Source organism: Aquarana catesbeiana, linkage group LG10 (assembly GCF_042186555.1).
Source record: "Aquarana catesbeiana isolate 2022-GZ linkage group LG10, ASM4218655v1, whole genome shotgun sequence".
NCBI lineage: Eukaryota > Metazoa > Chordata > Amphibia > Anura > Ranidae > Aquarana > Aquarana catesbeiana.
In genome coordinates this window covers 12227327-12254149 of record NC_133333.1, presented here as the reverse complement: position 1 = coordinate 12254149, position 26823 = coordinate 12227327, and the positions used below count along the sequence as shown (strand labels likewise).

The window sequence follows — 26823 nt, the reverse complement described above, 5'->3', positions numbered from 1 at the left end:
GGGCAATTGCTCTCTCAACAACGAACAGGCCAATTAGTTGCCTTCCGAACAGCGACTCCCGTAGAGGCGTCCTTGCAGTAGATCCTCTTGTGACAACCATCTTATGCGAAGCACGGAGCGCGGGTTGTCAGACTTCGGAGTAGATGCTGGATAGATGTCTGAAGAACAGCAAGCAGTGCTAGGCCCTTCTCGACTGGGTTGGAATGTTGTAAAACATCTTAGGCTGCGACCTCACTCTTTCTGTACAGAGAGGCCTCTCACACACAAGGCCTGGGAAGAAGAGAGCACGGGGCGGATCTCTGGCCTCTTTTATAGCTTTACCTAGCAATCTCCCTGATGGTAGCAAAGACCCCTGGGATATGTAGTCCGAGTGTATAGTCATGCAGAGGAATAGCCATTCTGAGGAACTACTAATCCCACAATTCCTTTGCTTTGGCCCACAAATATGATGTCAGTTAGTGATGCTGGGCATTAGAGGGACAATTACGATCTATAGAAATGACCAGGGAATCACTGTACTTTCCAATTGTAGTCCACATTGCTACACGGGTGTTCCAGCACTACCAGCAGTCCCGGTCCAGGACCACCATAACACCAAATCCTGGGTTTGATGTGGACTGGTACACCACAGCAAAGCATGGATGAAATATTAACCACTTCCCTCCGGAAAGGCTGCCATATGACACCCTTCGGTTGAAGTGGAGATATCTGGATGATGGGTGCAGCTACAGGCATCATCCAGATACACTATATTGCTAAAAGTATTGGGATTAGGTTGCGCCCACATATGTAATCGACGTTCTGACCACACCTAGGAGGTATCGCTGCGAAATGTTTGAGTGAGAGCAATAATTCTAGCACTAGACCTCCTCTTTAACCCTAAACTGGTAATCTTTAAAAATGTTTAAAGCGTCGCCTATAGAGATTTTTAGGTACTGTCGTTTTGGGTCATTCCATTAATTTTCACGGTTCTAAAGCGTGACATGCTTGGTATCTATTTACTCAGCATAGCACCATCTTTTATATTTTACCCAAAAATTGGGTTATCTATGGTGGGGTCTTTTTTGCCATAAAATTAATTCAAGTGTTCTTTTTTTCCAAACAAATTGCCTTTAAAATACCTAGTGACATGTAAAAATGCAACAACCTCTATTTTATTATCTAGGGTCTTTGCAAAAAAACACATATTTAATGGTTGGAGGTTCTGAGCAATGGTTTAGCAAAAAAAAAAAAAAAAAAAGGGTGTGAGGAGTAAAGCAACAGTTGTTGCCCATCTGACATGAAAATGGGTTATGGAGACAGTTTCCAGAGACATGCATCCTAAAATGTTTATTATTTGGATTATTACTGCCCAGGCTGGGGCTTCTCCATTCACTTCAATGGGATGACTATATTTGGGGGAAGAGCTGTGGTCACGGTGTTTCGTCAGATTTGGCGACTCGTCAGAATGTGTAACGGAAGTGACGTTCCATTGCCACCATCTTGCTACACCCAGCACTCCTCCATAGTAGGAATACACTGAGGAGGGGAAAGCGGACATCTTGTTACACCCTCCGGAGTTTTGCATCCTACACTTATTTTTAACCACAAACTGAGGTTATATAGTGAAATACTGTACTTAGAATTCTGTGTGACTGGTTAGATGTTGAATTTTCAAAGCAGGGGCAAGCCTGCTGATCTCATAAATTTGCTAATCTGACAGAATTTCGCTGCTTTTAAAATTCAACATCTAAACATTCATATGGATTTCTAAGTACGGTATTTCACAATATAACCTCAGTTCATTGTTAAAAATACGTGTAAAATGCGAAACTCCGGTGGGTGTAACAAGATATCCGCTTTTCCCTTCTCAGTGAATCATTACTATGGAGGAGTGCAGGGTGTAGCAAGATGGCGGCGATAATACGTCACTTCCGTTACACATTCTGACGGGTCGCCTAATCTGACGATACAACGGCAATTGACAGCATAGGGAGGCGACGCTTGTACGAGCCCCTGGAACGCAAGTGCGGCGTGTGTAATGACGTCGCGTATTTACGTCACAAGTGATTGGCTGGGAAGATGGAAGACAGGGACAGGCAGGCGCTGAGGAGTAACAGGATGATGCTGGTCACCTCTCTGCAGCTGGGGGATATCTGGGACCATCTGGTGGAGAGGGGGGTGTTCACCAATGACATGATAGAGGAGATCCAGGTGAGGACTCTGTGACAGGGAAAGCTGCCTTATATAGATGGCATTGTTGTTGTCAGCTGTCTCTGGTTTCCAAGGAGAGACAAATCTGCCCTAGAAGTGTCCCTGGTTACCAAGGATACACCAGACTGCTCCTAGAAGTGTCCCTGGTTTCCAAGGATACACCAGACTGCTCCTAGAAGTGTCCCTGGTTACCAAGGATACACCAGGCTGCCCCTAGAAGTGTCCCTGGTTTCCAAGGATACACCAGACTGCTCCTAGAAGTGTCCCTGGTTACCAAGGATACACCAGGCTGCCCCTAGAAGTGTCCCTGGTTACCAAGGATACACCAGGCTGCCCCTAGAAGTGTCCCTGGTTTCCAAGGATACACCAGACTGCTCCTAGAAGTGCCCCTGGTTACCAAGGTTACACCAGACTGCTCCTAGAAGTGCCCCTGGTTACCAAGGATACACCAGACTGCTCCTAGAAGTGTCCCTGGTTACCAAGGATACACCAGACTGCTCCTAGAAGTGTCCCTGGTTACCAAGGATACACCAGACTGCTCCTTGAAGTGTCCCTGGTTACCAAGGATACACCAGGCTGTCCCTAGAAGTGTCCCTGGTTTTCAGGAATACACCAGGCTGTCCCTGGATGTGTCCCTGGTTACCAAGGATACACCAGACTGCTCCTAGAAGTGCCCCTAGTTACCAAGGATACACCAGGCTGCCCCTAGAAGTGTCACTGGTTTCCAAAGACACACCAGACTGCTCCTAGAAGTGTCCCTGGTTTCCAAGGATACACCAGGCTGCCCCTAGAAGTGTCCCTGGTTTTCAGGAATACACCAGGCTGTCCCTGGATGTGTCCCTGGTTACCAAGGATACACCAGACTGCTCCTAGAAGTGCCCCTAGTTACCAAGGATACACCAGGCTGCCCCTAGAAGTGTCACTGGTTTCCAAAGACACACCAGACTGCTCCTAGAAGTGTCCCTGGTTTCCAAGGATACACCAGGCTGCCCCTAGAAGTGCCCCTGGTTACCATGGATACACCAGACTGCTCCTAGAAGTGTCCCTGGTTTCCAAGGATACACCAGGCTGTCCCTAGAAGTGTCCCTGGTTTCCAAGGATACACCAGGCTGTCCCTAGAAGTGTCCCTGGTTTCCAAGGATACACCAGGCTGCCCCTAGAAGTGCCCCTGGTTACCATGGATACACCAGACTGCTCCTAGAAGTGTCCCTGGTTTCCAAGGATACACCAGGCTGTCCCTAGAAGTGTCCCTGGTTTCCAAGGATACACCAGGCTGTCCCTAGAAGTGTCCCTGGTTTCCAAGGATACACCAGGCTGCCCCTAGAAGTGTCCCTGGTTTCCAAGGATACACCAGACTGCTCCTAGAAGTGTCCCTGGTTTCCAAGGATACACCAGGCTGTCCCTAGAAGTGTCCCTGGTTACCAAGGATACACCAGGCTGTCCCTAGAAGTGTCCCTGGTTTCCAAGGATACACCAGGCTGCTCCTAGAAGTGTCCCTGGTTTCCAAGGATACACCAGGCTGTCCCTAGAAGTGTCCCTGGTTACCAAGGATACTCCAGGCTGCCCCTAGAACTGTCCCTGGTTTCCAAGGATACACCAGACTGCTCCTAGAAGTGTCCCTGGTTTCCAAGGATACACCAGACTGCTCCTAGAAGTGTTCCTGGTTTCCAAGGATACACCAGGCTGCCCCTAAAAGTGCCCCTGTTTACCAAGCATGCACCAGACTGCCCCTAGAAGTGTCCCTGGTTTCCAATGATACACCAGACTGCTCCTAGAAGTGTTCCTGGTTTCCAATGATACACCAGGCTACTCCTAGAAGGGTCCCTGGTTTACAAAGACAGACCTGGCTTTTCTTAGAAGTGTATATGGTTTCCAGGGACAGGCCAGGATTTATGTAGAAATGTCCAAGGATTCCAAAGATAGACCAGGCTTTGTCATCTTCCAAAGTAGAAGCTGACAGCAGGAGCATAGATTGCAAGGCAGCTCTGCAGGCATGACCGGGTCTCTTTAAAGTGATTCCAAAGCCTAAAGGTTTCTTAACTGAATGCTTTCTCTGCATTAAGGTAAAAGACCTTCTGTGCATAGACCCCCCCCCCCCCCCCTTTACTTACCTGAGCCAAATCCCAACCCATTGCTGTGTACGGGAGCAGCGTCTCACTCCACACTTTCCCTCCTTACAGAGCAGATTGATAGCAGCAGGGTCACTGGCTCCCACTGCTGTCAATCAAATTCTGTGACGAGGGTTGGGGGGGTGCGGGGCTGAACCACCATGCCTGTGTCAATAGATGCAGCTCGAGAATGAGCCTGCATGAGTGCCCCCATAGAAAGCGGCTTTCTACGGGGGCACTTGCCGAAGAGGAGGAGCCAAGACTCAGGCGGGTGGCATAGCAAGCTGCTGGCTGAGGGGGCAATCGATAGGAGGGAAGGGCCAGGAGTAGTAAATAGGGACCTGAGAAGAGGAGGATCAGGGCTGCTCTGTGCAAAACCAACCTCATAGAGGAGGTAAGTATAACATGTTTGTTATTTTTTTACATTTTTTTAAAGCGAGACTTTACAATCACTTTAAAAGCTTCAGATTATACCAAGATCGGTGTGATCCAATGTTTTTCTCAAACCACGAAGAGTTTGTTTACAACTGCGAAACCGGAATTGATGAAATGCTCAGCCTCCAGGTTCATAGACCATAGAGATGATCGGAGCTATTCTGGTCTCCGATCAGCTCTATGGTCAGCCAACGGAACCGCCGGCTGCACTCTCGGGTTCCCTGATGGGGATGGGATAGCCCAAGAGAGTCGCAGAAGGCAATGGAAGTAGGGGGGAGCCCCCTCCTGCTGCTTGTAAAAGCAATCTAGTGGCTAATTAGCTGCTAGGATTGCTTTTACAAGAAAGCTGGCTGAAAAAAAAAAAAAACGATATCGGTATAATGCTTGCAGCTGCAGTGGTGTACCAGTACATTGATGGACTTTACTGGTACACCACTGGTCGTCAAGTCTGGTAAGAAGAGGCTAATATGTTTCTGTGTGCAGTCCTAGGACAGTCTCCTTCTGTCATCTTACCTTGTACAGAGCTGAAGCTGCCAGTGAAGAGCACACATTCCAAGGAAGCTCCGCACTCTGTCCAGGTTATAATTAGGAGATGATAAGAAGACGCTAAAATGTTTCTGTGTGCGACTCCCGGGACAGCCTCCTCCTGTCATGTCAAATAGCTGAAGCTGACCGCACATTTCAGAGAAGCTCTGCACTTACAGGGTCTCTTTTTAAAATGTCCAGGTTAATTATCCACTTCCAGCCCAGGCCTATCCTGGCACTCCTTTCCTACATGTAAATATCATAATTTTTTTTTTTTTGCTAGAAAATTACTCAGAACCCCCAAACATTATATTAAGACCCTAGGGAATAAAATGGCGGCCGTTGCAATTTTTTATGTCACACGGTATTTGCGCAGCAATTTCTCAAACACAATAAAAAAAAAAAAAAAAAAACACTTTCATGAATTAAAAAAAAAAAAACAGTAAAGTTATCCCAATTTGTTTAATGTGAAAGATGATATTACGCAGAGTAAATAGATACCTAACATGTCACGCTTTAAAAGAACGCACACTCATGGAATGGCGACAAACTACGGTACTTAAAAATCTCCATAGGTGACACTTTAAACTTTTTTACTGGTTACATGTTTCGAGTTACAGGGGAGGTCTAGTGCTAGAATTATTACTCTCCCTATAACATTCGCAGCGATACCTCACATGTGTGATTTGAATGTTGCTTCCATATGCGGGCGCGACAACGTATGCATTCGCTTCTGCGTACCAGCACGCAGGAACAGGTGCGCTTTTAAAAAAAATTTTTTTTTAATATGTTGATATTTAAAATGCTAAAAATACAATTTTTTAACAGCAAACCAACCCCCTGAGGAAGACCTTGACTATTCAGGTCGAAACGCGTTGGAATCCTATACAACTGACATTTGATACACAATGCTGTGTATAATTTTATGTTTGCATTCTTTGTGTACTTTTGAATGGCAATATATCCCCCGACCAGAGCTCATATTTTAATGGCAATGTGTTTATGTTACGATGATAACTTTTCAATAAAGAACCTTTTTTGACTATTTCTTTAATCTACTAACCCTGCTGTGGAAAAACCCCACCGGGGGGGAACCTTCCCATATTGTATCTCAATCGGGGCAGCAGCACCAATATCATTAACAACGTGTCTTTCCCATGTTGTCATTTATTTTATTTTATTTTTTTGTGCAATATTTTATTTATTTTAGGTAGATAGGTAATAACAAACATAGCATGAGATACAATGACAACATAGAACATTGAGTCTGTGTCTTCGTACATGTTAACCAGATGATAACATTAGAACATTGATAAAGGAAACGTAGGGGAGAATAAACTCCCATCTGACGCGCATGGCACAGGCAGTTATGGTACAAGTATTTACAAAGAAGAGTAATGATTGCGGAAGGGGTCTTAGAGGAGTACCCCAGGAGGCCCCGACCACATATCCTTAGATGACTTAAAAGGAAAGAGATGAGAGACATCAAGGAGGAAAAGATATAAGAAAAAAAAAAAAGGAGAAAATAGAAAGAGGGAAAGAAGAATGTAAGGGAAATAGCAAAGGGGGAGAGAGGCGTCTGTTCCGCTACGGGACAAGGGACTTTTTTTTTTTTTTTAACTTTTTCCCTTTTTACATTTTAAAATTTTTTTTTTTTATCACTTTTGTTCCTATTACATGGAATGTAAACATCCCTTGTTATAGGGATAGCATGACAGGTCCTCTTTATGGAAAGATCTGCGGTCTATAAGTCCCCACATCTCCCCTCTATGCTGGAAAGCCTGAGATTAAAAAAAAAAAATCGATCCAGGCTTTCCAGCTAAAAAAAAAAAGTCAGTGTTTACATCTGCCGGCTCCGTAAGTGACATCATGTCGGCGCTCGCGGCCTCCTAGGATCATGCAGATGGCCGGGGATTATCTGGTTCACGGTCAGCTCTATGCTAAATGGCCGCCGCCGGCTGATTCATTTTCCGGCTCCCTGATAGCACAAGGGAGCTGGGAGAAGCACCGGATGGTGGTGGTGGTGGGGGGTGGGGGTTGTCCCTCTGCCTGTAAAAGCCATCAAGTAGCTGCACAGCCGCTATGATGGCTTTTACTTTGCAGGGAATCAGCAGCGCAACAAAACAATATCTGGATGATGCCTGCAGCTGCATCTATCGTTCAGATATCTCCACTTTAACCTCCAGGATGTCATATGAGGTTAAATGAAGAGATGCTGAGATGGTGGTACAAATACACAAGACATAGACCAGGGGTCTCCAAACTAAGGCTCTCCAGTTGTTTAGGAACTACAATTCTCATCATGCCTAGTCATGTCTGTTTGGGACGTGTAGTTCTGAAATGGCTTAAGGGCCGTAGTTTTGAGATCCATGCCATGTGTTTGTTGGCATCTGTTTTCTCTACTCTATCAGATACGAGACTCCCCGGCAGATGAAGCGTTAAACATTTTTTTGGGAACTTGCAGAAGAAGTAACATTTTTTTTTTTCTTTTTTCCCCCTAGAGAGCCGGGACACGCAGAGATCAGGCTCGCCAGTTACTGGTGGAATTGGAGACTCGGGGTAGCCAGGCCTTTGCGCTGTTTCTGCTTTGTTTGAATGAGACCGGACAGCACAGCCTTGCGGATGCCCTCCTGGAAGGTAGTGGAGGCCGTGTGATAAAACCAGTGCCCATATCGCCAAAACCAGTGCCCATATCACCAATACCAATCTCCCAACTTCCTGCAGGGAGACGTGATCTTCCATGTAAGTTTTTTTTTTTTTTTTTTTTCTAAATTTATTAAAAATAGTTAAAGCTGTAGTAAATTCATTTTAAAAATGTAGATATGTCATAATTTACTATAAGACCTACCCTGAAAATAAGACCTACTGTGATTTTTTTTCTAGGAGGGCTGCAATATAAGCCCTACCCTGAAAATAAGCCCTAGTTTTAAAGTGGTTGTAACATCCTATAATCCACTCTATTACAGTATTATATAATGTACAATGTGTGTGTTTCTGTATTATAATTGTGACAAATACCTTCGTTATAGCACTCGGCGCTCAGCTGACCTACCGCTGCTCTCCTCCTCTTGTCCCGCCTGTCAGCAGGGATCTCGGCCCCTCCCTCGAAGCGGGGAAGAGAGCTCTGGCGGGTCAAGTAAGCGCCAAGCGGCACTGTAACGAAGGTATTTGTCATAATTATATTACAGAAACGCACACATTGTACATCTATAATACTGTAATAGAGTGGATTAGAGTTTACAAACACTTTAACTCCTAATGCTAAATGCTAATGACTCCTGAGCAGACAGGCAGGGAGGGAGAGGAGGAGAGAAGACTGGGGGCACAGGAACTGGCAAATACACATTGCATGATAAGACCTATCCCGAAAATAAGCCCTACTGTGTCTTTTGTTGCCTAAAATTAAGACCCAGTCTTATTTTCGGGGAAACACAGTAGTATGCACCATATAGTATTACATTAGGACAGGCTTACCTTTTTATAATGTGCCCTCCAGTGCTGTGATGTTACTGATGCCTCTGGTCCCGGGTGCATCCATCTTCGTCCCGGTCTTCCCTCTGGATTCCATCTCTTCGGCTGTGAATTGCTGTGCCCCAATGACGTCACTCCCGTGCATGCACATGGGGGTCACATCATCTCTATACAGATCGGACAGATAGGGCCCCTTCTGCCATAAAGGCCTTACCTGTCAGCATTTTTTTTAAACACCTTCCCGCCCGGGTCGTCAATCTGCTATAGGCCGGACGGGAAGGTGTATAGAAAAAAAAAAATGCTTTACCGTTTTGACTGGACGTCCTATGACGGGGAGGGGCTGCAGCACGGCGATCGGTGGTGCGCTGTGTACCCTGGACCTGCTTCTTTAGTGGATGGTCGGCCTAGGGAGGGCGTGGACGCGGCTTGCTCCGGCTATCAGTCGCATGCTGAAAGGTGGAGCTAGCTGTCAGTCAGGCGGTGGGGTTTTTGACAATGTCATTATCACATTATCATGGTCAGGGACTGCAGACGTAGTACAATCCCTAGGATAAGTAATGGATAATGGCCGATAGGCCCTCTTACCAGACCCATCAAAACTACAGCAGTGATCCCTCAGGCTGGACGATCGCTCACTCTGGGTTCCCTCGGGGGTGACTCTGGTCAGTAGTGTAGCATGTCTGTACCCTGGCAGTGGCTCAGTCTTTCTCTCTGTGGTGGTGCTAGGCAGCGTGGCTCTCTCTGGCGCGCTGGGCAGCGTGGCTCTCTCTGGTGGCACGCTGGGCAGCGTGGCTCTCTCTGGTGGCGCGCTGGGCAGCGTGGCTCTCTCTGGTGGCGCGCTGGCCAGCGTGGCTCTCTCTGGTGGCGCGCTGGGGAGCGTGGCTCTCTTTCTGGTGGCGCTGGGGAGCGTGGCTCTCTTTCTGGTGGCGCTGGGGAGCGTGGCTCTCTTTCTGGTGGCGCTGGGGAGCGTGGCTCTCTTTCTGGTGGCGCTGGGGAGCGTGGCTCTCTTTCTGGTGGCGCTGGGGAGCGTGGCTCTCTCTCTGGTGGCGCTGGGGAGCGTGGCTCTCTCTCTGGTGGCGCTGGGGAGCGTGGCTCTCTCTCTGGTGGCGCTGGGGAGCGTGGCTCTCTGGTGGCGCTGGGCAGCGTGGCTCTCTGGTGGCGCTGGGCAGCGTGGTTCTCTGGTGGCGCTGGGCAGCGTGGTTCTCTGGTGGCGCTGGGCAGCGTGGCTCTCTGGTGGCGCTGGGCAGCGTGGCTCTCTCTCTCTCTCTCTGGTGGCGCTGGGCAGCATGTCTCTCTCTCTCTCTCTCTGGTGGCGCTGGGCAGCATGGCTCTCTCTCTCTCTGGTGGCGCTGGGCAGCATGGCTCTCTAGTGGCGCTGGGTAGCGTGGCTCTCTCTCTCTGGCTTCCGCCCAGCACACGCCTCTTACTTTGTCCTATAGCACTCACTCCCTCAGCTTTTTTCCAGGCTGCAGCCTCTCAATCTCTCTCTTGATCGAGCTGTAGCCTCTTCCCTGTGGAAAATGGAGCCGCCAATCTTCGGGACTACATGTCCCATGATGCTCTCCTCTCCTAGTCTCCTTTGATGCGCCCTCAGTTATGGCCAATAGGGAAGGAATGGAGTGGGCAGGAAGCCAGGCGGCGAAACCTAGTGAGAGCTGCCGCCTCTTCTCCCTGACGGGAAAAAGGGGGGGGAGAGCGGGGGAAACCTCTGACAGCCCACAGCTCGCCTTTCTCCTGACACAGCGCCGCCGAGTTCTCTGCTGGACTGAGCAGGGAAAAGATCCCGCAGTCACACTACACTGATGGGGGGGGGGGGGGGCTTGACAGCACCTTGATGGTGTCACCTGACTGGTGACTGCCCGCACCCCCATAGCGACGCCACTGCGCTGAATTTAACAGTGCCGATCCAAACCCTGATTCTAGGGGGGGGCAAGTGACCCCCTCTTGCCCCTACCTGCGGACGCCCATGCTGTAGAGTGTTATTAGTTTTGTTGAACAAATATAACGACCCCTTTCTGGTATCTGCCATGTTGATGCTCCTTATCAGTATAGCTGCTGCCACGTTAATATCGTGATTTTTTTTTTTTTTAATTTCATTTTTTTTTTCATGCTTCAATATTAATTTTAATTCTCTTCTTTCCTCAGCTAATCCAGTTGTGAGGACTAAAGTCATGGATATAGAAAAGGTTGGTGTCGTTTTGTACTGTGTGGCTTATTTTTTTACATAATTTTGCATATTTTACAAATCATAAAGGGCTCGTTCACGTCTGTGTCAGTTCTCTGTGTTTTATGTGGTGTTTTTAAAGCTTTATAACCGTCCTTCAACGCCTGCCATGAATATTACAAAGGTACCCCACAGTGCTGTTCACAGCGGAGCGGTGGTGTAGTGTTGTGTTAAGGAAAAATTAAGCAGCCTGTCGCTTTCATGAGGCATTGACGCTTGTCAGCCGCCGCCATGGTTTTCAATAGTAATGCTCTGTAACCGCTTGCCGACCGTATACAGTACATATACGGCGGCTCTCCTTTGCAAAATCACCAACCTGTACCTGATTTTGCACTTCCGGGTCTGGGGCGCACACGTGTCGCCGGTGACAGGCTCCTGCTGTGATTGGACACAGCAGGAGTCGATCAGCGCATCCAACGGACTCGATGCCCGCCGAGAACCGACGATCCTTCCTGAGAGAAGCGGAACAACGGTGTCCTGATGTAAACAAGGCAGATTGCCGTTCTGTGAGAAGAGAAGGCTGTAAACCTGCGTTTCTGCTAAGAAGGAAGACAGATCTCTGCCTTCCCACAGTACAAGCCCCCCCCCCAGTTAGCAAGCACTCACTAGGAACACATTTAACCCTTTCATCGCCCCTGATGTTAACCCCTTCCCTGCCAGTGTCATTAGTACAGTGACAGTGCATATTTTTAGCATTAGTAGTATCATATTACAGTGGAACCTTGGTTTTTGAGTAACGCAGTTAACAAGCGTTTTGAAAGACGAGCAACTTTTTTTTTTTTTTAATTCTGACTCGGTTTGCGAGTGTTGTTTCGCAAAATGAGCAGAATTCAAGCTAATGGGCGGTGCAGTACCGCATTGGCAAGATGTGCGGGGGCGCCGGGGACACTCGGAACGTTTCGGAGCCGTTCAGAAATACTCGGAATGACTCGGAGATACTCCATTCCCGAGTGTTTCCAAGGCTTTCCGAGTTCAGCCGAGCTGTCCCCCAGTATTTCCAAGGCTCTCCGGCACCCCCCCCCCCCACCTCTGGCCACATGTGGTATTGCATGTAATAGAAGTCAATGTGGAACGAATTATCTTCGTTTCCATTGACTTCTATGGGGAAACTTGCTTTGATATGCGAGTGCTTTGGATTACAAGCATTCTCCTGGAATCCAAGGTTCCACTGTAGTAGCATTAGTATTGGTGTCACTGGTCCCCCAAAAAAAGTGTCAAAAGTTTCACTTAGTGTTCGATTTGTCCGCCGCAATATCGCAGTACCGCTAAAAGTCGCTGATCGCCGCCATTACTAGTAAAAAAAATTATAAATAAATAAAAATTTCTCTAAATCTATCCCATAGTTTGTAGACGCTATAACTTTTATGCAAACCAATCAATATACACGTATTGGGATTTATTAAAAAAAAAAAATTTTGGAAATGTTTTATGGCAGAAAGTAAAAAAAAATGTATTTTTTATCTCAAAATTGTTGCTTTTTTTTTTTTTTTTTTTTTTTTAGTTTTTAGCGCAAAAAATAAAAACAGCTGAGGTGATCAAATACCACCAAAAGAAAGCTCTATTTGTGGGGAAAAAAGGGACATAAATTTTGTTTGGGTACAACGTCACACGACCGCGCAATTGTCAGTTAGGAACTAAACCTCCCATCTTTTAAATTTTACCTATAGGTAGTGTAAATATCTCCTAAACGTGCGACATTTAGGAGATATTTACTGTACATGCAGCCAGTGACGTCCAATCACAGCTGATCACATGTAAACAAGGAAATGTCGGTCATCGGCGTTCCTCTCTTCGCACTGACAGCGGCGTTTCCTCACAGGGGAGATCTGTACAGATAATTAGTGCCCTGATCATCAGTGCAGCCCCAGCAGTGATGCCAGTCAGCGCTGCCTTTCAGTGCCCATCTGTGCCACCTAGACATGGCACTGGAAAAAAAATAAAAAAATAAAAATTAAAGAAAAATTGATCTTTTGCTTTAAAAAAAAAAAATAGTTTACTTTTGCCCTAGACCAGAAGTGACATCACGACTTGCTTCAGTCCTCCTAGATCAGGGATTTGCAATTAGCGGACCTCCAGCTGTTGCAAAACTACAAGTCCCATCATGCCTCTATCTCTGGGTGTCATGCTTGTCGCTTTCAGAGTCTTGCTATGCATCATGGGACTTGTAGTTCTGCAACAGCTGGAGGTCCGCTAATTGCCTATCCCTGTCCTAGATCATAGAGGTCTCTTCTCACCTCTGACCAGCCGCGTCAGATCTTTTGTCGGGCTCCCCAGTAAAAACGACCCCCCCCCCCCCCCCCCCCCCCCTTCCGCGGCACTGAAGGGCACTGATGAGGAGGCACTAATAGGTGGTACTGATAGGTAACTGCTTGTTTTGCTATCAGTACCCATAAGTGCCAGCTATCAGTGCTGCATATTAGTACCTCCTCATCAGTGCCCTTCAGTGCCATGTCATCGGTGCCCATTAGTGCATCCTCATTGGCGCACATCAGTCACTTATTTACAACATTTTATAACTGAAACTAAGAAAAACTTTTTTATTTATTTATTTTTTTTTTTTTTTCAAAATTTTCAGTCTTTTTTTTGTTTTTGTTTTTTAGCAAAAAAAATAACCCCAGTGGTGATTAAATACCATCAAAAGAAAGCTCTTTCTGTCTCCAAAAAATATGACAAAAATTTAGTTTGGGTACAGCGTTGCATGACTGCACAATTGTCATTCAAAGTGTGGCGGCTCTTTTTTTTTTCTCTTCTCTCTTTCTTTTCTTTTGTTCTTTCTCGTTTAACTAATGGCCGCATATATATCCGCTGAGAATAGAATTGATTAGTGTTAAGATTTACTCTGAGATACGGCAAGCAGCTAAAACGTCTCTGTTTATTTGTATAAAAATTGTTGAAAAAATTAAATACAGAATAAAAAAAAGAAAATTGGCCTGGGCAGGAAGGGGGTAAAAGTGCCTGCTATTGAAGTGATAGACATATATTGAAGATATGAAGATATAGACACTATAGAGCAGGGATATGCAATTAGCGGACCTCCAGCTGTTGCAGAACTACAAGTCCCATGAGGCATAGCAAGACTCTGACAGCCACAAGCATGACACCCAGAGGCAGAGGCATGATGGGACTTGTAGTTTTGCAACAGCTGAAGGTCCGCTAATTGCATATCCCTGCTCTAGACAATATATGAAGATATATTGAAGATATAGACACTTATTTTCAATGTTTTACATAACTGCAAAAAAAAAGGGGGCTGGCCTGAAGTCATCAAGCAGGACTACATTTTCTAACTAAATTAAGCTTATTTGGGAACCGGTTCTCTTTAAAAGAAAAATAAAAAACCTTCTCTTTGAAATCGTGTTTCCAGGATTATCCGATGATCTTCGATCCGTGCGGTTATTGCCTGATCATCAATAACATGGAATTTGCAGAATCCACCGGACTGTCCTTCAGAGGCGGCTCGGATGTTGATCGGCAGAAGATGGAGATGCGGATGAGATCGTATCGCTTTGAGGTGTCGGTGAAGAATAATCTGAAAGGAATGGTCAGTGTGTTATTCTCCCTGATATGTCCTATAGGACAGTGATGGTGAACCTTGGCACCCCAGATGTTTTGGAACTACATTTCCCATGATGCTCAACTACACTGCAGAGAACATGAGCATCATGGGAAATGTAGTTCCAAAACATCTGGGGTGCCAAGGTTCACCATCACTGTCCTATAGAAATAATAGCGGTATAACCTGCTGATGGGTGATGTTACTATACCCTTATCTGCAGGAAATCCATGAGGAGCTCCAGCTTCTGGCCGCCAAAGATCACAGCAAGAGGGACTGCTGCCTGGTCATCATCCTGTCCCATGGCTGTGAGGTGAGACGCTCATACGGATGTACTATTAATATCTATCAATTTATTTATTTTTTTAGCAGAGACCCTAGAGAATAAACTGGCGATCGTTTACATTTTTTATGTCACACAGTATTTGTGCAGGGGGTTTTCAAACGCATTTTTTTTGAGAAAAAAATACACTTTAATGAATATTAATGCAAAAAAAAAAAAAAAACCACACAATACATACCCAATTTTTGATAGAGCTGCATGATTCTGGCCAAAATGAGAATCACGATTTTTTTTTGCTTAGAACAAAAAGATCACGATTCTCGTGGCATAAAATCTTTCACATCATACAAAAACAATTGGGCTAACTTTACTGGTTCGTTTTTTTTTTTTAATTCATTTAAGCGTCATTTTTTCCCAAAAAATTGCATTTGAACGACTGCCGCACAAATAGTGTGACATAAAATATTGCAACAACCACCATTTTTATTCTCTAGGGTTTCTACTAAAAAATATATATATAATGTTTTATATATAATAATAATATTATTATATATTATTATTTATATAAATAATAACAATGTTATATATAATAAGGACTCCAAACATGCTATAGGAGTTGTTGGATATGAGAAACATGCTATAGGAGTCATAGACTGAAGTCACAGGAGCTCTGCGGGCCACAGGTTGGGCACCATGGCTTTAATCCCTTCTCACCATAACCTGTATAGTTTTACTGTCTATGGGCATGCTGCAGTACATGGTAAGAGATTATGGGCATGCTGCAGGTCACGGTCAGTGACTATGGGTATACTACTGGACAATGGTCAGAGACTATGGACAGGATACTGGACACGGTCAGAGACTATGGACAGGATACTGGACACGGTCAGAGACTATGGACAGGATACTGGACACGGTCAGAGACTATGGGCATGCTACTGGACACGGTCAGAGACTATGGACAGAATACTGGACACGGTCAGAGACTATGGGCATGCTACTGGACACGGTCAGAGACTATGGACAGAATACTGGACACGGTCAGAGACTATGGGCATGCTACTGGACACGGTCAGAGACTATGGACAGAATACTGGACACGGTCAGAGACTATGGGCATGCTACTGGACACGGTCAGAGACTATGGACAGGATACTGGACACGGTCAGAGACTATGGACAGGATACTGGACACGGTCAGAGACTATGGGCATGCTACTGGACACGGTCAGAGACTATGGACAGAATACTGGACACGGTCAGAGACTATGGGCATGCTACTGGACACGGTCAGAGACTATGGACAGAATACTGGACACGGTCAGAGACTATGGACAGAATACTGGACACGGTCAGAGACTATGGACATGCTACTGGACATGGTCAGAGACTATGGGCATGCTACTGGACATGGTCAGAGACTATGGGCATGCTACAAAAGATGGTTAAGGACTGCAAACATGCTATAGGAGTTGCTAGAGACTAGGGACATGCTTTGGGAGTCATAGACTGGAGACACAGGAGTTTTGAGGGCCACAGGTTGGGCACCTTGGCTTTAGTCCCTTCTCACCATAGTCTGTGTGGTTTTACTGTCTTGTTGGGTCCCGAATCCTACTCCATAGAAAACATGGTTTCCATACACCACACTGATGGTGATCATAAAGCCTAAAACCAGCTGTATTCAGAGAATCTCACAGTGTGCGGTGAAGCCATTTCAGTCCAGGAGAGGAGCCGGTACACCTGTGCAAGACTGACGGGAAGGATAGAGGTCCGATTTAAGGACTTGGGTTATTTTGGGGAAGGAAGTTTATTTATGTTGCTGTAAATGTTTTACATTGAGGTGCCATTTTACCAGATACATGTAAGAATCTCAGACAGGACAATGAAGTTGTCAAACTGATGGGGCTGCTAATTTAAAACGAAAGAATATCTTTCTTCTCAGACGCGGCACACGCGGTTTCCGGGCGGTGTGTACGGCACAGATGGTGTAAAGATCCCTGTGGAGAGAATTGTCACCTACTTCAACGGTCATCACTGTCCAAGTCTGGGGGGAAAACCCAAACTCTTCTTCATCCAGGCCTGCGGAGGCGGTAAGGAGGACAATAGGTGGTTCTAAAAGTGGACTTCTCATTATAATTCACACTTCACATGAATCTATAGGTCACTTTTTGCATTGCAGAAGAATCATTTGTTTACATTATTTTGAGTGAAAAGGTGGAGGTGGTTATAGAGGCATTTGCCTCGCAGTTTTTTTTTTTTGTTTTGTTTTTTTGTTTTTTTCATCTTTGGTTTTTGGTCTCTTTTATTATTCAAAATGTGCACTCATTTTCATTTACAAAGAAAAAAAATTCTCATCCTTCCCCACTCTTTTTTTAAAGACACCCTGTCACTAATTTAAAAAAATTGCAGGCAAAAGCACAGAAAAATCAAGAAATTTAAACGCTCACCAGCAGCTGCACAACCACAGCTGTTTGCCCTGATTTGGCAGGCGTGTGGGTGAGCGGCCCCTGATGAAGACAGTGTCTGTTTTGGGGGAAGCTCACCAACATACCTGTCAATTAACCTGTTCCTGACTACGCTATACCCGAAAGACGGCTACAGCACAGTCGGCCAGTTCTGGGGGGGCGTTCATGGACGTCCTCCCAGAACTGCGCCTCCCCTGTTTCCAGTGTGCTGTGTGATCTCAGATGCCAATCACAGTAGCCCTTTACCGTTTGATCAGCTATGTCCAATCACTGACGGGCACTGATAAGGAGGACTGATTGTAAAACAAACTTGCCAGTTTGCCTCCCAAGCGTGAGGAAAGGAGAGCTGGTAACCAGCAATTCTGACAGCACACATTTACACTCTGCCCCCTCATCTGTGCCCCCTCATCAGTGTCAATCTGTGCCGCCTCATCAGTACCCCCTCATCTGTGCCCCCTCATCAGTGTCAATCTGTGCCCCCTCATCTGTGCCGCCTCATCAGTGTCCATCAGTGCCCCCTCATCAATGCCGCCTTATCAGTGCAGCCTCATCATGTGCCCCTAAGTGCCACCTTATCAGTGCAGCCTATCAGTGCCCATCAGTGAAGTAGAAAAATAACTTATTTGGTACATGTTGTAACAGAAACTAAGAAAAAAAATTTTTTTCTTCTAAATTTTACATCTTTTTTTTCATTTGTTTAGCAAAAAATAAAACACAGAGTGATGATTAAATACCACCTAAAAAAAGTTCTATTTGTGTGGAAAAAATGATACAAATTTCATATTCGTACAGTGTAGCATGACCGCGCAATTGTCATTCAAAGTGTGAGAGCGCTGAAAGCTGAAAATTGGCCTGGGCAGGAAATGTGATATATAATTTTGATTTTGATTTTTTTTTTTTTTTAAGATGAGAAAGACAGAGGCATATCGGTGGAATCTGCAGACCCCCCCGGGAAATTTGACAATGATTCCTTGCAGTCTGATGCCACTGCTGTCCGTCCTGATGAGGAAGAAGGAGACGAAACGGACGCGGTGGCGAGCCTGCCCACCTCCAGCGATATTCTGGTCTCCTATTCCACCTTTCCAGGTGTGTACAGACCACAATCTGAGGCCTTCCATCGGGAAGGAGGAATCCGCCGCCATCAGCTGCCATTTATAAATCTCCTCTCTGTTGCTTTGTTGGCTGGTGGCAGATTTTATTATAAAACATTTCTTTTCTCTCAAGCTGTCAATCTTTCCATCAGGTTACGTCTCCTGGAGGGATAAGAAAAGTGGATCGTGGTATGTGGAGACGCTGGATGAAGTCCTGGAAACATACGCTGCGTCTTTAGACTTGCAGACTCTGCTGGTCATGGTTAGTGGGTCACCGCTTCTGGCTTTTTGTTGTGTTTGCTGTTACATAGGCAAAGCACAGGTTTTCTTTAACCACTTCATTACCGGACCGATTCTGACACTTCTCACATACTGTACATGTAAAATTCTTCTTTACATCACATGGTATTTACAAAGCGTTTTTTAAATGCAATGTAAAAAAAAAAAAAAAAATACGCTCTAATGAATTTTCTTGCACACAAACACAATATAATACACATTTTTTTGAAAAAATATATAAGATGTTACTATTCAGCTGTTCAGTCAATCTGCTATAGGCTGGCGGGACTCTCCTCCTTCTGAGAGGACGTCATATGACTTCCTCCCGGTCACGCCACTTGTGCACGCCCTCAGGTGGTGAGCCGTGTCCCTTGCATCACCGATCAGGGTAAAGAGCCAATGACATTGGTTCTTTGCCATGTGAGTAGCTGTGTCCAATCACAGCTGATCCCCTGTAAACAAATGGCGGTTATCAGCATTTCCTTTCCTCAGCGCTGTCACTGTGTGGGGAAGGGAAAGCCAATAACCGGCTTTTCTGTGATAGCAGACATATACACTGATCATCCATGCAGCCCCATCAGTGCACCATTTCAGTGCCGTCTTATCAATGCCTCTTCATCAGTGCCATCTCATTGGTGCCCATCAGTGCCACCTCATCAGCTTCCATCAGTGCCGTCTCATAAGCGTATATTGTGGTGAGCCATATCCTTTGGACACAGTGCATCACTGGTCAGGGTAAAAAGCCAATGACATTGGCTTCCTTACCATGTGATTAGCTGTGTCCAATCACAGCTGATCCCTTGTAAACAAATGGCGGATATCAGCATTTCCTTTCCTCAGTTCTGTTACTGTGTGAGGAAAGGAAAGCCAATAACCGGCTTTCCTGTGACAGCAGACATTTACACTGATCATCCGTGATGCCCCATCAGTGTAGCACATCAGTGCCTCTTCATCAGTGCCTCCTCATTGGTGCCCATCAGTGCCTCCTCATTTGTGCCCATCAGTGCCTCCACATTGGTACCCATCAGTGCCTCCACATTGGTGCCCATCAGTGCCTCCACATTGGTGCCCATCAGTGCCTCCACATTGGTGCCCATCAGTGCCTCCACATTGGTGCCCATCAGTGCCTCCACATTGGTGCCCATCAGTGCCTCCACATTGGTGCCCATCAGTGCCTCCACATTGGTGCCCATCAGTGCCTCCACATTGGTGCCCATCAGTGCCTCCTCATTGGTGCCCATCAGTGCCTCCACATTGGTGCCCATCAGTGCCTCCACATTGGTGCCCATCAGTGCCTCCTCATTGGTGCCCATCAGTGCCTTCTCATTAGTGCAGCATATCAGTGCCACCTCATAAGTGCACATCGTGGTGAGTCGTGTCCTTTGGACACAGTGCATCACTGGTCAGGGTAAAGAGCCAATGACATTGGACACAGCTACTCACATGGTAAGGAGCCAATCACAGCTGATTCCATGTAAACAAATGGCGCTTATCAGCATCTCCTTTCCTCAGTTCTGTCACTGTGTGAGGAAAGGAAACCCAATAACCGGCTTTCCTGTGACAGCAAACATTTACACTTGTCATCCATGCAGCCCCATCAGTGCAGCATATCAGTGCCTCTTCATCAGTGCCACCTCATTGGTGCCCATCAGTGCCAACTCATCAGCTGCCATCAGTGCCTTCTCATCAGGGCAGCCTATCAGTGCCACCTTATAAGTGCACATCGTGGTGAGCCGTGTCCTTTGGACACAGAGTATCACTGATGAGTGTAAAGAGCCAATGAGATTGGTTCTTTACCCTGTAATTAGCTGTGTCCAATCACAGCTGATTCCGTGTAAATGAAAGGCGGTTATCAGCATTTCCTTCCCACACGGCTCCCAGGAGACAGCAGGAACCAGTGGGAACGTGCAGCGCGAGTTGCGCATGCGCAGTAGGGAACCAGATTCCCATACCGAAGATGGCGGCGGCAGCACCCGAGAGCCGAGGGACAGATCAGCTTCGGGTGCCGACATCGCGGGCGCCCTGGACAGGTAAGTGTCCTTATTTTAAAAGTCAGCAGCTGCAGTATTTGTAGCTGCTGACTTTTTAAAAAAAAAAAAAATTGGCGGAACTCCGCTTTAAGGTGTGACAGAGCTGAAAGCTGAAAATTGGCCTGGGCAGGAAGGGGGTGAAAGTGTCCGGTAGGCAAACGGTTAAATGCAAGACACAGGCGGCTATGTTAAAAATTATACAGGAAATTTGGAGCAGAATATTTCAGGAATATTTTTGTATAGCTTTTGAGCTAAAGGAGTAAGGGGGGGAAAAAAGGGAATATATGTGCAAATGTTCGTGCTTTGCAGCTGGTGTGTGTGTGTGTGTGTGTGTGTGTGTGTGTGTGTGTTTGTCTAAATTGTGTTTTACTTGTTTTTTTTGTATTTTTTTTTCTGTGCAGGTGGCAGATGTTGTCTCATCAAAAGGAACTTATAAACAGATCCCCGGATACTTCAATTTCCTCCGCAAACGGTTCTTCTTTAAAACGGATTAGAGAAGATTTTGTTTTTGATTTTTGGTTTTGTATTGATGCCCTGGATCATGTGATTGCCCTGTAGCTCCAGACTTAAAGGATAAGTTCACCTTTGGAACAAGTTAAATGTTCCATCCGTATTTGGGGTGGAATATATAACATGTTCCAGCTCCTGCATCCTCTTCCCCACCGTCCCCCCCCCCCCCTCCTCCCTGTGACAGTGGAGGGGGGGATCTTCTCCTCACACCCGCTGTCACAATTTAACCACTTGCCCAACCAGTCATGTACCCGCAGCTGCAGGCATCACCCCAGTACCATTATTTGTTTAGAGCTAGTGGTCGGCTCGCTTGTAAAAGCAATCCTACTGGCCCAACTAGCCACTGGATTGCTTTTACAAGCAGCTGGAGGGGACGTTCTCCCACCGCTTTTCGTGGCTTTACCAGGATCTCACGGGGAGTCCCGATCGACCAGCCACTTCCACTGGCTCATCACACAGCCTGATAAAGACCGCCTTTCTTTGGCTTTTCGGCTATGGAAACTCGGAAGCAATGACCTGACATCACGTCTGGTTTTACCTGGATGTCAACGGCTCCATTTTCAAAAAATCAAAAGCATTTAAACACACCGATCTTGGTATAATCAAATGCTTTTAAGCATAGAGGAGGGATTTGGGGTCTTATAGCCCCCAACTGTCTCCATAAAGAGGACCTGTCACATGCCTATTGCTGTCAAAAAGGATGTTTTACATTCCTTGTGACAGCAATAAAAGTGGTAAAAGGAAAAAAAAATTAAAGTGATAGTGTAGGAAAAAAAAAAGATTCATTAATTAAAAAAAAAAAAAAAAAACTGCTCCCACCCCAATGCTCAATGCTGCGAATATCAGAATGAGGGCAGTAAATCTAACACTAGACCTCCATGTTTAAATCTAAAGTGGTAACCTGTAAAGGCTTTAAAGCATCACTTATGGATAGTAAAAGTTACGTCATTTGTCGCCGTTGTATGGGTGTGACCAATTTTAAAACGTTGAAGGAATTCCTCAAAAGGGTCCAAAGCTTTATTCACATGGTCACATTACAGTACACGCATCATGTTTTCAATTTTAAAGCGTGACATGTTTGGTATTTACTCGTAAAATCATCTTTTATATTTTACCAAACAATTGAGTTATGTATTGCGTTTTTTATTTTTTGCATTAAGATTCAAAAAAGTGTAATTTTTTTCCCCCAAAAAAATTGGGCTTGAAAAAAAAAACGCTGCACAAGTATCATGTGACATAAAAAATTGCAAAACCCACTAATTTATTCTCTAGGGCCTCTGCTTTAACCACTTCAGTCCCCGGAAGATTTGGCTGCTCAATGACCAGGCCATTTTTTGCGATTCGGCACGGCGCCATTTTAATTAACAATTGCGCAGTCGTGCGACGTTGCACCCAAACAAAATTGACTTCTTTTTTTTCCCACAAATAGAGCTTTCTTTTGGTGGTATTTGATCACCTCTGCGGTTTTTATTTTTTGCGCTATAAACAAAAAAAAGTGCGACAATTTAAAAAAAAAAACACAATATTTTGTACTTTTTGCTATAATAAATATCCCCAATTTTTTTTTCAATAAGCAAGTTTTTTCTCAGTTTAGGCCGTTATGTATTCTTCTACATATTCTTGGTAATAAATATCACAAAAGGCATATATTGATTCGTTTGCGCAAAAGTTATAGTGCCTACAAAATAGGGGATAGATTTATGCCATTTTTATTATTTTTTTTTTTTTTCTTACTAGTAATCTGCGTTTTTTTTTTTTTTTTTTTGGCTTTTTTTTTAATCGTGACTGCGACATTATGGCGGACACATCGGACACTTTTGACACATTTTTGGGACGACTGACAATTATACAGCGATCAGTGCTATAAAAATGCACTGATTACTGTAAAAATGTCACTGGCAGGGAAGGGGTTAACACTAGGGGGCGATCAAGGGGTTAACTGTGTTCCCTGTGTGTGTTCTAACTGTAGGGGGAGGGGACTGACTATAGGAGATGACAGATCTTGGTTCCTAGCTATTAGGAACTCACGGGGGTTCTAAGAAATTTTCTAGCAAAAAATACTGATTGTTACAGGTCAAAAAAAAAAAAAAAAATGAAGTGCCAGAAAAGGCCTAGCCTTCAAGTGGTTAAAAACCTACAGGGTTGCATCATTCGGAGTTCTGTGAATGAATAAACTACATTACAGTGATGGAGAACCTCGGCACCCCAGAAGTTTTGGAACTACGTTTCCCACGATGCTCAATAACACTACAGAGCACATGAGCATCATGGGAAATGTAGTTCTAAAACATCTGGGGTGCCAAGGTTCACCATCACTAAACTACAAGTACCATCAGCCACCGCCGCCTTCGGCTTGTAATTCTCAATGGACTGAAAGGGCGCTGGTGAGCATTCTCATTGTTCATTGATTCTTTCTGCCAAAAAAATAAAATAATAATAATAAAAATAAAATAATAATAATATATCCCATCTTTTTTTCCAGGTAAAAAAGAAAATGTAAATTTATTTTACACTGGAGCCTGTAAAGAATTACTGATCGCGGGTGCAATGCCAGGATCCTGCAGACTCTCAATACCACATCTGCCCGCACCTCTGATACCTATATACCCTGCACCTCTGATACCCATATACCCCGCACCTCTGATACCCATATACCCCGCACCTCTGGTACCCATATACCCCGCACCTCTGATACCCATATACCCCGCACCTCTGATACCCATATACCCCGCACCTCTGATACCCATATACCCCGCACCTCTGATACCCATATACCCCGCACCTCTGATACCCATATACCCCGCACCTCTGATACCCATATACCCCGCACCTCTGATACCCATATACCCCGCACCTCTGGTACCCATATACCCCGCACCTCTGGTACCCATATACCCCGCACCTCTGGTACCCATATACCCCGCACCTCTGGTACCCATATACCCCGCACCTCTGGTACCCATATACCCCGCACCTCTGGTACCCATATAACCCCGCACCTCTGATACCCGTATACCCCGCACCTCTGGTACCCGTATACCCCGCACCTCTGGTACCCGTATACCCCGCACCTCTGGTACCCATATACCCCGCACCTCTGATACCCATATATCCCACACCTCTGGTACCCATATCAGAGGTGCGGGCAGACGTGGTACTGAGAGTCTGCAGGATCCTGGCATTGCACCCGCGATCAGTAATGCTTTACAGGCTCCAATGTAAAATACATTTAAATTTTCTTTCTTACCTGGAAAAAAAAGACGTGCATATATTATTATTATTATTATATTATTATAAAAGGTGAACTTATCCTTTAACTGACGCACTCCCAGGAGCTCCTGTACAGCCGGTGCCATAATTTCAGGATCTGGAAATGTTTCTATTATTCCGGTACACAATGCTAACTTTTTTTTTAGCATTAGACTCTGATCAGTGAAAGTCAGCTGACAAATTTTATGGACAGTGCAAAATGCATTTTTGGAAAACCTGAGAATGCAAGCAGTCTTGTTTCCGTTTTTTTATTTTTATTTTGGATATGGTAAAGAATCGTGCACCTTTTTTTCAGATTTTTCTTTGCTTTGTTATTTGTAGGCACAGGACTTTATCAATGATGTGTGTGGATTTACGTCGTCCTTCCTTTCTACAGTCTTCCTTATCGTGAGACCCGACCAAACCAACATCTGTGTCACGTCTCACGTTGTAAGGACACCTTCAGATTGGGTCAGCCTTTTCCATCCTTGGTGAAGTCTCTTCTCTCTCTCTGGGCAAATAATGAGCTCCTTCACCACAAGCACTTTCCAATCATCATGGATGAACTTTGTACATTTTTTTTTTTTAATTTAAATGAAAGAATAAAATATATTTTAAAGCTGAAGTTTATTGTGCTTGTATTTTGCATCTCCCAACAGAACCCTGCTTAGGCATGCTGGTTTCCGGGTAAATGGACGCAAGCATGCTGCGCCCACACGTGCGTGCATCCAGTTTCAGAACTGGCGCCAAACGCCCTGTTTAAAGGTAAAAGCAGTGACAGTGATGGTTGCTGCCCATAAAGACATGGATGAGCGAGTTTGGGGTGGAGGAACTTGACTGGCCCCCACAGGGTCCTGACCTCAACCCGACAGAACACCTTTGGGATGAATTAGAGTGAAGACTGCGGGCCAGGCCTTCTCATTCAACATCAGTTGTCTGACCTCACAAATGCGCTTCTGGAAGAATGGTCAAACATTCCCATAGACACACTCCTAAACCTTGTGGACGGCCTTCCCAGAAGGTTTGAAGCTGTTATAGCTCCAAAGGGCGGGGCCAACTCAATATTGAACCCTACGGACTAATGCCCCGTACACACGGTCGGATTTTCCGACGGAAAATGTGTGATAGGACCTTGTTGTCGGAAATTCCGACCGTGTGTACACAAATCCGACGGACAAAGTGCCACGCATGCTCAGAATAAATAAAGAGATGAAAGCTATTGGCCACTGCCCCGTTTATAGTCCCGACGTACGTGTTTTACGTCACCGCGTTCAGAACGATCGGATTTTCCGACAACTTTGTGTGACCGTGTGTATGCAAGACAAGTTTGACCCAACATCCGTCGGGAGAAAATCCTAGGATTTTGTTGTCGGAATGTCCGAACAAAGTCCGACCGTGTGTACGGGGCATAAGACTGGGAGGCCATTAAAGTTCATGTAAAGGCAGGTGTCCCAATACTTTTGGTAATGTTCATCATTTTTAGCAGGGGAGATTGGAAAGTTATTTCTAGGGTTCCTTTGCGTTGAGAAAGGCTGCCTTAGTATTTTAGAGTTTTGTTTTGTTTTTTTTTTTCTTTTTTTGAATGCCTCTGAAAACAAATAATGTATATTGTCTATGTATATATAAAAAGAATATTTAATGAAAAAAAAAAAATGTTTTCTCTTGGCATGGGGTAGAATGTGCTGAGAACGGAGCCACCTGCTCCATGACACATGAACATTTGTTTCTGTAGCCTTGACCCCCACCGAAGCCCTTTTCCTCGGCCAAGAAAAACACACAGAAGCCATAGTAAGATGTTTATTCCAATCTCACCTCCTGTGTATGCCGCCTCTAATTATAGATTGGCTGTAAGAGTCATTCGTTGTAAATAAGGACACAATAGTTCCTGACGGCACCTTACCAACATTATTTTTTTCCTTCTATTACTTGCCTTACAGGGTGAGGCCTCATTCACATGGGCATTGCGTTTTATATGCATTTATAGAACATTTCTAAATGCATGTATTCATTTTCATTCCAACCAGAAACTGCACATTTACTGTGCGTTTTTGCATGCATGCACAGTGACATGCATTACATGCATTTGCGATGCATTTTTTCCTAAGCTTGCATTCCCTTTTGAGATCACTTCTTTCTTCTTTGGGCTTTTATGTGCATTGCACTGCATTTCTGTGCATTTTGACTGTCTATGCAGTTTGAGTGCAGTCAAAGATGCATCCCACCAGGGCTGGTGCAAGGATTTTTGACACCCTAGGCGAAACCTCATTTTGCTGACCCCCTTTGGCTCCACCCCTGACTCATCCCCCTTTCCTCTGCCCATGTAAACCCCACCTTTTTAATGCAGTGCCCATCAAGTGCAGCCTCGCCAGCGCCCATCAAGTGCAGCCTCACCAGCCCCAATCAAGTGC

The 26823-nt window shown here is 45.3% G+C and overlaps 1 protein-coding gene across 1 annotated transcript; it reads left to right on the top strand.

Moving 5' to 3' along the window:
* Window positions 1-1931: 1931 nt before the first annotated feature.
* On the top strand, window positions 1932-25040 carry CASP9 (caspase 9). Its single transcript, XM_073601633.1, has 9 exons — window positions 1932-2193; window positions 7763-8003; window positions 10878-10918; window positions 14321-14497; window positions 14733-14822; window positions 16734-16881; window positions 18163-18342; window positions 18500-18609; window positions 21058-25040. Exons 1-9 carry the CDS (start codon window positions 2062-2064, stop codon window positions 21148-21150), a joined length of 1212 nt encoding a protein of 403 aa, XP_073457734.1. The 5' UTR covers window positions 1932-2061; the 3' UTR covers window positions 21151-25040.
* Window positions 25041-26823: the final 1783 nt, after the last annotated feature.